This window comes from Hippocampus guttulatus, chromosome 15 (assembly GCF_054856545.1).
Source record: "Hippocampus guttulatus isolate MCC_2025c chromosome 15, RoL_Hgut_1.0, whole genome shotgun sequence".
NCBI classification, from domain to species: Eukaryota; Metazoa; Chordata; class Actinopteri; order Syngnathiformes; family Syngnathidae; genus Hippocampus; species Hippocampus guttulatus.
Window position 1 is genome coordinate 10,061,171 of NC_141275.1, and position 11,791 is coordinate 10,072,961.

An 11,791-nucleotide genomic window follows, 5' to 3' on the forward strand; every position below is an offset into this window, starting at 1 on the left:
CTGGAACTGCATCAAAAATACAGCAATGCTCGAATATGATTGACAGGTTACTCCTCTGCCACTGCTGCAACCACACTAACAAATTTATTGTTAGCGCCTCATTTCTGGTGTCAATCAAAGCAGGGAATTGTCAAGCAAGCCGGAGAGAGAACCAGCGCTTTCGAACATTTTTTTCAGTGCACACACACACATTCTCTTCTAATGGAAGTCTCTCTGCTAATGAACGGTCCTGTGAGTGCGTCAGCTCTTGAAAGGATTTCTTGATGACAATGCCATGGTGACAAAAGGTCAAGTTTGTGTGGTTATTGCATTTCTTCGCGGTGAAATATGTCAGCCATAAATGACGAGGAGACCACAATTTTGCCTCTTGCTTTTATCGACGGTGACTTAACCACCAAAAAAAATAAATAAAAACAAAAAATAAGTGCAGAGACCCGCCCATAAGCGGCTGACTAGATCTTGTAACGCAGGCCTGGGAGCTGAGCCAAACAGATTGCCTCCTCCTCTTGTTATTAGCAAAGTGGGCTTCAATCTTTCACGTTGCAGGAGGCCCCTGAATAGATTTGTCTGTAGTTTTTTTTAACAGCTAATTGGCCATGGCGCCGTTGTCGCTTCCAAGGTAGTTATTTGTGTGCATTAGGAGAATAAGGCACCAAAGGCTTGGGGGGAGCGAAAGTACAATTATAGTGACAGCGCATTCAAGGTCAGTTTGTTGCAAGAGCCACTGTTTGGACGACTTCCATTATGGTCGAGAATGGCATCAATTCACATTTCAATATCATCATGGGTCCGCATAAAAAAGTTCGGCGTGGTTATCAAAAGAGCACCAGAAGTACCGACCGCATGGTTGAACTTAAACATTTACTGCACATCCTGTTTTATGGTTCATATGTGTAGATATGTCACTTTAACTTAATCACTTACGGGGTTTTTTCGGGGGTTTTTTCCATTTTTATTTCCTGATTACAATTGAGTTGCATGTCTGGTTTTAAAAAAAATTCATTGCCCGCCTCTGACTTACAGTATGGGACCCTGCGATCACATTGCTTGCTGATTACAAGTCTCTTGGGTGGCCATCCGCTGTCCAGGGTTTATTATTATTATTATTATTATTTTGCACCACGGACCGCCTTCACGTAAGGACATACGCTATACACACAAAAAGTTAAGCATAGTTGACTTTCTGGTGGAATTTATGGAAAATGTAAATAGTTCACGCTATAGTGACATCAAACCATAAAAGTAGGACATTTAAGTCGAAGGGCACACTGGTGATTTCCTCATCTGAAACAATAATGAACAACAACAATGGTGGGTACACCACAACAACAAAAAATGTCAACATCTCAATAGCTCGTCATGTGCCCTTGAGCATCAATTACAGCTTGACGACGACGTCTCATGCAGTTCACAAGTCGCCTCATTGTCTGCTGAGGCATGCCATCCCACTCTTCTTGAAGGGCAGCCCTCAGGTCATTGGGGTTCTGTTGTACAGAGTTTCACGCCTCTACACGGCGACTCAACTGATCCAGCAAGTTTTTTTTTTCCAATAGGATTCAGGGCTGGAAAAAGTCCAGGCCATTCCATTTGAGTTACATCTGTTGCGACCTTGATGAGCTGGAGCATTGTCGTCCATGAAGATGAAATGGGGCCCGTGTCGTACCATCCACAAAGTGTAGGGCAGTTCTGTACTCACTGGACATACCTGCGCACACTCTAACAGTGCCACCACCAAAAGCTCATCTGGTGACAACAATGGTTGATGCATAGCACTCTGCTTGACGTCTGCAACGTCGTTGGTGGCCATAATTTCTGCTCAACGTGAATCGACTTTTATCAGAGAACAGCACTGAGGCCCACTGGTTGTCCATGTAAGACTGACTGTGCCTGGTGGTGTGGTCAGGTACCCTTGCAGGTCATCTAGCACGCAGACCTGGCTGATGTAAACGGTTTGGAATGTCGAATATACACCAAAAAACGAAAATGAGTTTGTTTTTGCAATAGTCACAACAACAAAGGCTTAAAAAAATCAGTCTGCATCAAATGAAATGAGTCGGGAACAAAATGTGAAAATGTTAGAAATGGGTCGGATGAGCAATTACAACATTACCATTAAGCGGACCACCATGACTGTCATCAACATCATAAAGGGGCAACCAACCCACAGCTAAAGCATGAGGCACAATAATAATTATAGAAGGCAACCTCTGGATTGCTTTTGCATGTTGAGATGATGACAAATAAATATGTACCAAGAACAACAAGAAAGGCGGCGCTTAGTAAGTGCTCTGAGGCCGGCCGGGCCATGAGATCATCGTCACATGAATGTTTTTCTGTCCATAGTTTAGTGTTTTATCTTCTTGCATTTGTCGAGTTGGTACATGGGAGGGAGAGTAATGGTATGCATCAGGTCACGTTCATAAGCCATGACCGCCACACTGACACGCATTTTAGCCTGCTCTCGTCTACTGCAAAGTCTGTTTAACGATGCGTTGAGTCGGAAACACATCACAGTGATATTTTACTGGCATTTTTGAGTGGATTGGACACTATTTTCTGTTGTCCAAACGATGGCTCAGATCTCCAGGCACCGCTGTAGTGTTTGACACCAACGGGCGTCCTAATGGAAATGTAAATAGTGTGCAAGCGCGGCACAGGCTGCTGATTATCCCGACCGAACATTCCACCACTTCAAAGCCGCCGCTGTAATTACAGTACAAAGCTCCGAGGTGTGCCCGACTCACACAGAAGCTTCCCAGGCATCTCCGTCCCGCTCAAACACATAAACATGTTCAGACAAATTGCTTTCGCTATTATCGCGGCTTAAGTGACATTATGGAGGAAAGGAAGCGGGATGTGCGGGTAATTTTTCTACATCCTAGACGTTCCCTATCATTTGATCATTTCATGTTCAATCGCTTTATCACTTGTTTTTGCTTGGGTGTCCTTTAACATGGACTTTGTCTAGAACCAAGTAAATAAAAACATTCTCTTGCTATTCTGATGGCGTTAGATTTTGGTGTCAGACTATGAGATAATAAAATTGGCTTCAAAGTGTAATATTCTTATTGGTATTTCGTACCCTGCGGTGCAATGATTTGTTTTCATGCTGAAGTTAATGATTTGGTTCCTCTTTTGTTTTATACAAAAAAAAAAAAAAAAAGATTTCTACGCAAGGACAGAAATCATTCATTCCTGTTCTTTGTAACCTGCGCAATATAATAGAAGACTATTTAAAATCATCTTATGGTGGTTTTGTTCACTACAATCCCATTTTTCATGGTGACTGTCAAGTGATCGCATTGATCGAACGCTTTTTGTCAAATCTTTACCTTGGCTGGAAGTTGCCCGAAAGCTCAGTTTTGATTCATCGAGGTAATAGAGCACCATAAAAAAAAACAAAAAAAAAAAAACATCTTCTCATCTAACTCATTCACTCCCAAAGACGTTTATAAACGTCTTTTCAGACTTGGTCTAGAATTGGCTGATACTGAATGAGTTTTAATAGCAAATTTCTGCTGCAGTATATTTTGGAAAATGCCTGTGCTCTTGGGGACATACAATATATCTAGTAACACCACTAAAAGACATCCAAGTGCCAATGTGAAAAAAAAAAAAGTGTAATTAGATGAACACGAACCGAGGTGGAGAAACACGCCACTGACACTCAGCCAAGAACATGACGTGAATCATGAATGACAAGGTGCCTGTGGGGCGTTCAGGCACAAGCAAAGAAGCAGAGCAGTTGAAGGACGGGCGGGTGCGGTGGGGTGGGGGAAGGCAACAGTTTCTCCCCTGAGGAGTTGATCTTTTCATCTGGCCGCTCACTGGCGCCTTCACAAACCCGATTGTCTGTGAAATCACCCCGCTTTTAAGAACGCAGTCTCCCGCCGCTGCCCAACACGGACGAGTCAATGAAAACAAGGCTACAATTGGAGAATTCTCACACTGATGCTTATCGGACCTTGTGATACAGCTCAGAAGCACAATGTGGCAAAAGTGTTACAATTTGGAGTCTTCTCAAAACATCAAGTGTGCTGCAGTCTCAAAGCTGGGAGGGATGATAACTCAGTCTGCATTTAAAGCGCTTTCATACGCGTTATTTAGCCAAGCTACGTATCGTGAGCATAATAACATGAGTGATTTTTGAATGTTTGTTCAAAACCACAAAAAAGACAACAAAAACAAAAAACAACGAACAGGAGTCCAGTTGGCTTATTTCAGTCTTTGAGGATTACCATTACCAGGTCTGCAAAAATTGAATTGAGGCAATTGGACTCTCTGCGTTTGTTGAATTTGTTGCGGGGTTTTTTCTTTCAAAAATTACTCAAATTATGCATTTAGATTAGGTGTCACCGACATGGTGCTATCACATGACTAGTCGCAGAGCCTGGTCTAAAAATTACTCACTAGTCAAATGCATGCAACTTTTTTGTGCGTGTTGCGGCCCTTCGCAATCACACTTGCGCTGGTTTCGATTTGGAAAGACAACATTTTATTTTTAAAATATAACAAGCTGAGTATTGAAGCGCATGACCAAACGTAGCATTTACCACCAAATAATGTCAGCAGATTTGTTCTTGCGGAAGTGTGTATGCCCAGAGTGAAGTGACATTTATCAGTACCCAAGGAGTCGCTCTCAGTTTAAAAATGTTGCTGAGCTTTTAATTAGACAAATGGCATGAAGAAAACAATTTTCAGTAAGATAGGAAACCCTTTATTGGTCTCACAATGGAGAAATTCCCAATTCACAGAAGCAAAGTTATGAAAGGAAGAAGTAGAAGAACAAAATATAGGAGCTGCTGGAAAGGCAGCCACTCGGACGGGGCAAGTCAAAGTCACAAAAACAACCTACTGCTCTGCCCTTTGGGGCCAGTGAGTAAAGTCAGGCTCTGAAATCAAGGCGGCCAAAAGCAACTCCTTGCAAGTGTTCTCATTTTCTTTGTCTGCGTTTAACTGTGTCCCCTTCAATCAATGGCTGAAAGTCCCATCGGAAACGGTGGCTCTCTGTTTTACCCCACTTCACTTGAGTGGCGATGTATTTGAAGTTGCCTTGTGCCTGACATCTTGGATCGTGTCGCAAAACAACAAAATGAGAGCTCACAATGTGAACAATATATATATATATATATATATATATATATATATATATATCAAGGTAGCACTGCACTTGAAACTTTCAATGTACGGTTTGATAAGCCTGGATTGAATTAATCCATGCTCCATTTCATAAGTGCAATGGGGACATTTGTTTTAAAGTTGGAAAAAAATGGAAGGTTATTTTGTATTCATTATTATTCTGCAAGAGGACTGATTGTTCCGAACAGAATTGCCCTGGGTGTGAAAAAAAAAACCCCCACTATCCTGCAGCACATGCAATATTACACAAACAACTATGGCCCGTGGGAATGAAACGCAGTTTTAGTAAAACATCCTTTCACGCTAAAAAAAAAAAAAAAAAAAGCCCTTTCCCAAATCATCAAATAAATTAACTGTGGAAATAAGTGTGGAGTTCTCGCTGTCAGGAATTGCTTATCTGACAACCTAAAATTGCCACAATGAGTTGCTTCATAGGAGTCACAAGGAGACGCTTCAAATTTAACAGTGCTGAATCATAGGACATAACGGATGAATGGCCCAGCCGCAGAGAGGCATGTGAACGTCTCTTCTGGTTTGCATCGTGCCGAGCCGGGGCACTAAGTTTGAGTGTGGCGCATCCGTGGGTGCAATGCTCCAGAATTAGCTGCGTGAGGCCTGTGTTTACACATGCGGTGTCATGAGGTTAGAGTTTGAGTTAATCCATCACTGGAGCAGAACAAGATTGCAATAGATCTAAAATACCCTTTGAACTCATTGTGAACATAAGAGGATACTATGAAGATGCAATACGTTGGAATTGCTGGCACCCCTGAAAAAAAATATTATGTTCAGTATCACATTACATGTTTAGTTCAGTATCACGTTATGTGATGAATTTCATTTTATGACATAATCAGTATCACACTAACATGATACATTATAAAACGTTTTAATGTGATAAAGTGCACTTTTTTAATGCGACAAGTCGTCACATCAGGTGATAAGTTATTACATTGCACCGTGATAATTTATTGTTCTGTATTAAAACAAATTCAGATCTTCAGGTTACTGGCAGAGCACTATGTAGGTCCTGTATGTGCCTCCTCTTTTTGTGTCTTAGAAATCAAAGTTGCCAGCTACGTAACTATCATGCTCTAAAAAAATAAGGCAAGGTTTTAAATTTAAATAGATGACATGCCTACATGGGAGGATGGCTCGATAGCCTGTCCGCCACACAGTGCAGAAGTACAGGGTTCGATTCCGGCTCCAGCCTTCCTGTGTGGACTTCGCATATTATTCCCGTGCCTGTGAGGGTTTCCTCCCAGATTCCAAAAACATGCATGGCAGGTTAATGGAACACTCTAAATTGACCCTCGGTGTGGTTGTGAGCGCAAATGGTTATTCGTCTGTTATGTGCCCTGCTATTGGCTCGCAACTTGTTCAGGGTGTACCCCGCCTTTCATAGTGCTCCACATTTGACACTCCGGCCTTGGTCGTGAACTAAATTTGGGAGAGGCCTCCTGCTTTCGTTGTGTAAAATGTGTGCTTTAAAGGTAAACACTGCTCTGTCTGCGTAATTCACTGCAGAGGTCCTATGATGCTTTCATGCCATCCTCGAGTTTCAAAAGTCATATATATATGTAATTGATATCTACTCAATTTTAAATGGTGTCGCTAAATTTTGCTTGTTGTACTTCCACTGTTAATGATCAAAACATCGTGATTATAATTCGGTCGTTGAATTTACATCGGCTCATTTAAAAAAAACCCCATCCGCCTTTGCCGAGCAAACTGCGAAGGCAGCGCCGCTCAACATCCTGGTGAAACGTGATTGGTCAGAGCGAGGCGTGGGCGTGACGTGACGGGTGAACATACAAACGCCTACACGCGACTTGACTTGACAGCATCAACACAACGCGGAGCTCATCGGGGCCAGACCGACTTGTTCAGGGGGACAATGGAGATGACTAGCCAGGAGAGCGCGAAGGATTTGGGCTGCAGTTCGTCCGAAGAGGAGACGAAAAGCTCCTCTTCGCCTCCGGGAGCGCCGCGGCATCGCCATCCGTTCAGCGTGGAGGCGATCATGTCCGGGAGGACGACGTGGGCGAGCCGCGTGGGGGAGCCCGGTCGGTGCGAGTTGGAGGCCGGATCACCGCCCGCGGGATTTGGTTCCGTTTACAAGTGCGGGGATGCGGCCGCCCAGGCCCGGAAGAGCTCCCCGGCAGCGCCCATGTCGCCGGTCAAGTCCGAAGCATTGGAGGCGGAAGACTGGCTGCTCTCCTCTCAGCCTCGTGAGTTTTACACATTTTTCATTGCTCCACATTTTCCATGACAACATTCCCAAATGAACGCAGACAGCCCAACCGTGACATCAATTTGAAGTTGAATATTGGATCTTGATGTTATATTATTGTGAAATTGCCATCAGACGCCACTCGGATTTTATATATTGACTTCCTCTTTTCATATTTTTGTACTGATTTTAACTATTTCAAACTAAACATACCTCATTCAAGAAATCTTGGGGTCCATTTTCCACAATCCCCAAATTTCTACTTTCTCCACAATTCTACATTTCAGTAAAAAACAAACAAACATCAAGTCTCTGACTGCATTCTTGTCAATTAATTCTACAGCATTTTAGTTTAGCGTCAGCGCTTCAGAATTCACATGCAAATTTTAACGCAAATTATATTGTCTAGTTTCAGTTATTTTTCTATTTCTCATTACATGTTTAGTCATGTGTGACAGTTTGTGGTGGACTGAGTGAGATTTGAGGAAACTTTGACAATGCAAACAGAACTTTGTATCAGAGTAGGCTCAGGCCTAATTAGTCTGAAATGCATATTTCTGATCATTTTTGGTAAAGGTTTGACAGACCATCTGATGTACCAACTTGACCTATTGTCTTTACACGGTCAGGATTTTGGAGCGGATCGCCTATCAGTGAGTTAAAACGGTCCAATCAGAAGATGCACCAATTTATTCAAACAAGTTATTTGCTGTATAGTCGAGCCCCGTTATTCGCAAGGGGATTTTCAATTTTGCAATTTTGACTGTTGAGGCTCAGCTCACCCATCGGTTCCCTCGCCCAGGTCACATCAGTCCCGCCTGCCAGTTGAGGAAGCACAAGACCAACCGCAAGCCGCGCACGCCCTTCACCACGTCTCAGCTTCTGGCTCTGGAGCGAAAGTTCCGGCAGAAGCAGTACCTGTCCATCGCAGAGCGGGCCGAGTTCTCATCCTCCCTCACCCTAACGGAGACCCAGGTGAAGATTTGGTTTCAGAACCGCCGGGCCAAAGCCAAAAGGCTCCAGGAGGCCGAGCTGGAGAAACTCAAGATGGTCACCACAGCCAAATCGACGACGACGGCGGCGGCGCTGGTTCAGCCCGGCCTCAGGTTGCCAATGACGCTGGGCACCATGTCTCTATACGGACAGTCCTTCTCTGCGTATCACCAGAGAGCCATGATGCCCTTTTCGCCAGTAGGACTGTATGCCGCTCCCCTGGGCTACAGCATGTACCACTTGTCATAGGAATGGAATCATCACTGACTTTATGGAGGACGCATTGATGATGCTGGACTGACTTAACATGTTTATAGCCGGACAAGGAGATCTTTTATTCTCCCCATGGTGAGGATTGTAAAATGGTTTAGATGAGCTGCCTGCTCACATGATGTCCCGCTTACCAGCTCATGTTTACTACACGCTTGCACTGGACTCTCAATTGATCGCCAAATGTGCCTTGTGTTCACAAGGGCCTTAAGTCGTACAGAGAACCGCATCTATTGCGGGGGATATGTTACAGACCCACCCGCAATAGGTGAAAATTCATGATATAGATATACAGTATAAAGTCGTAACACTTCTTGGTTTCAAGCACATTCAATTTATGAAAAACACACCTTCAAATGTTTTCCTTAGCACTTGTTGCTTGCACAGTTGTCTAAAGAGGCAGAGTGTGATTGCTTCAAGCTCCCTCCCAGTTGAAGTTTACAGTAAAATTGCCACAAAATATATGACACTCTGTTCCCATTCAAATGAATGGAAATGCCATTATTCCGTTCCACCCCCAAAGAAACCCAATCAAACCAAAAACAGCACTCTATATTATACTTTTGAAAACAGTAATGACACTTAAATTACATTTTCTCTTTTAATGGACAATGTGCTGCTCACTCTGGTATCTACTCGGGATGTAACGATAACGGCGACATTAAAATTGCCACAATATCGTCATCAGGTTACAATATTGAAAGCAACACATCCCTGTCCAAAAAAAACATTACTTTTCCCCCGCTTCAGCCAAACACAGCATTGTAAACTACATAGACCATGATACTATGCACTGCGGAGCCAAAAGGAACACATCACAATAAAATGACCGGCGAAGACCATTTCTCTCTCACTGCGATTATTATGTACAAAAGCACAATGTTTTTTTTGTTTTGTTTTTTTACAACAGAGAGTTTTTAATACAGTATTTTGATATCCCCAAAATATTCCTTACACACCCCTTGTGTCCACATACAGTAGATGCTAATTGTTAGCTTATATGCCTATAGCATTCCCCATTGTATGTTAGCATTAAGCTAGCTTAGGCTATGTGGTTATTTTGAATACACAACGCGTATAAATTTATTTCTCTATTTTATGTTTTCTTAGGCAGTCATCTTCAGCTGAGAGTGGCAATAAACAGCAGAAAAAGAAATTGTCCAATCAACGGCTCGTATTTTGAAAAACCTGGAAGTCGTATCACCACTGTGTATTTAAACACCAAAGTGTTTAACAAAACCACATAAATTTTAAATACCAAAAGTCTGCTAGCTTCATGCTAACATAAGGAGAACGGAATAAATGGGTGAATGGAAATTAGCATAGATAATATGAACCTTCAAGCAACAACTACTTTAACACACGCACACACACAGCTACCACGCATGCAAACAACAATCCCCAAGGGCCAATATCTAATCTGCGGAAACACCATTTCTAACTGGAACTACTTTGGGGACCTTCTCTGTCTCTTCTTTTTGCTCTTAAATATGCTGCATCTCTCCCAGTAGACCTCAGTGCTGTGACACAATGCGCTACGTAGCCTGCGTATTGAAATGATTGCTTAAAATTCTACGATAAAGTGGGGATGCAAACAATGAACGACACGCGACAAAGCGGGGGAACACTGTAGCGCCCAAAAGATTCAGCTTCAACACCAAATATCGGTAAATGTTAATAGACTCGTTTTAATAATTTTTTTAATTTGCCTTTTATTCTGGCTTTAACCGCCTCAGCAATACAAGATGGTGGCCTTAAACCGATTTATTCTCTCTGGAACTGTGGGGATTGTACAAGTGACTTTTTATATATTTATGATTATTAGCGAGAACGTGGTATGAGCGATATATTTGTATGGTTAATGAACGACCCTTTAAAAGGGTCCACATTATACGGTGCAGTTTCGACTGCATGTATTTTGTTGGAATCAAATAAAGCCTTACATTATGTTTGTTTAAAAAAAAGTGTCTGTCTTACATGGTCAGACTTGTTCCCGCATTCAAGTTTTATGCGAGTACACATTTGGTTTACGATGGAGTTACGTTTCTATGGCGGTGACGCAAGTGGAATTTGTCTACAAGTCAGAACAGGTTGCAGACGATCACTAAAAGTAGTGAAGTCATAATTACAGTAATTATTTATTGGATGAAAAACGTGTGACTATAAGAATAAAGCCCCTGTGTTTTTGTAGCTGGTATGTGTGTGTGTGTGTGTGTTCTTGTTGATCGATGCAGTAATTTCACAGAAAGTTCATACTTCTAGTTCAACTTTGTTTTGGGGTAATCGCAAAGCTTAAATGGAATATGTACTTTTTAATGTCCGTATGCCGATAGTTAATATTGCATGATCACCCTTCAAGTATAAACTTGAAGGATCAAGTCAGACTTTTGTTGTCCGCCTACAGAATTGTGTTAATATGTGAGGAAGGGGCTATTTAACACCAACATCGAGTTTCTTCACCAATTGGCAGTTTGGCTGGCCAAAGTTCCACATAAGAGCTGCCATGTTAGCACAAATTAGCGAGTAGTGTCGTTAGCGTCTGATTAGCATTAGTATTTTTTTTTTCAGTCTGGTTTGCATACAAATTCAGTTTACATTGCTGCTGCAGGACAGATGTAAACCGTGGGATCCCATGTCGATCAATATGTATAAAACTCATTCTCATATGTGTCACTTGTTTCCCCGTCTCGTTAAAAATAACCAACGACTGTGCTTATACTGGGACACGAGGATAAAGATGTGCGTCTGTTTTTCGTTTCTTCCGTATGACTTTGATGCAGCAACAAGGAAATTGTTTACGATCAGCAGCAGCAGCACATTTATGAGGTTTCCCGCTGTTAAACTGGCGAAGGGCGCAGAGGCATCATTTTCTGTAGCGGGGTCCAATGTCAAAGGGCAAAGCATTCACCACTAAGTTATCGATTTGTCAGGGTCTGTTTGCGCCATTGGTGGGTCCTCTCGGCAGTAATAAGCACAGCATGTGGCTGTTAAGTGTTACAACACAACAGTGTGGATGCCTACTACCTCCCTCTTGTGGCTCTGCTATATACCGGTAATATACAGGTATATGTAATAGATATACTGTAGATATCTATAGACAAAGCCTTAAAAATTACGAGGTCTATCCATCAGAGAAGATGAAGGAGATCTTAAAAA

General features: G+C 42.4%; 1 protein-coding gene across 1 annotated transcript; it reads left to right on the forward strand.

Moving 5' to 3' along the window:
* The first annotated feature begins 6,886 nt into the window (after positions 1-6,886).
* Positions 6,887-10,832, forward strand: msx2b (muscle segment homeobox 2b). The gene is made up of 2 exons (XM_086131924.1): positions 6,887-7,370; positions 8,175-10,832. Exons 1-2 carry the CDS (start codon positions 7,037-7,039, stop codon positions 8,612-8,614), a joined length of 774 nt encoding a protein of 257 aa, XP_085988050.1. The 5' UTR covers positions 6,887-7,036; the 3' UTR covers positions 8,615-10,832.
* Positions 10,833-11,791: the final 959 nt, after the last annotated feature.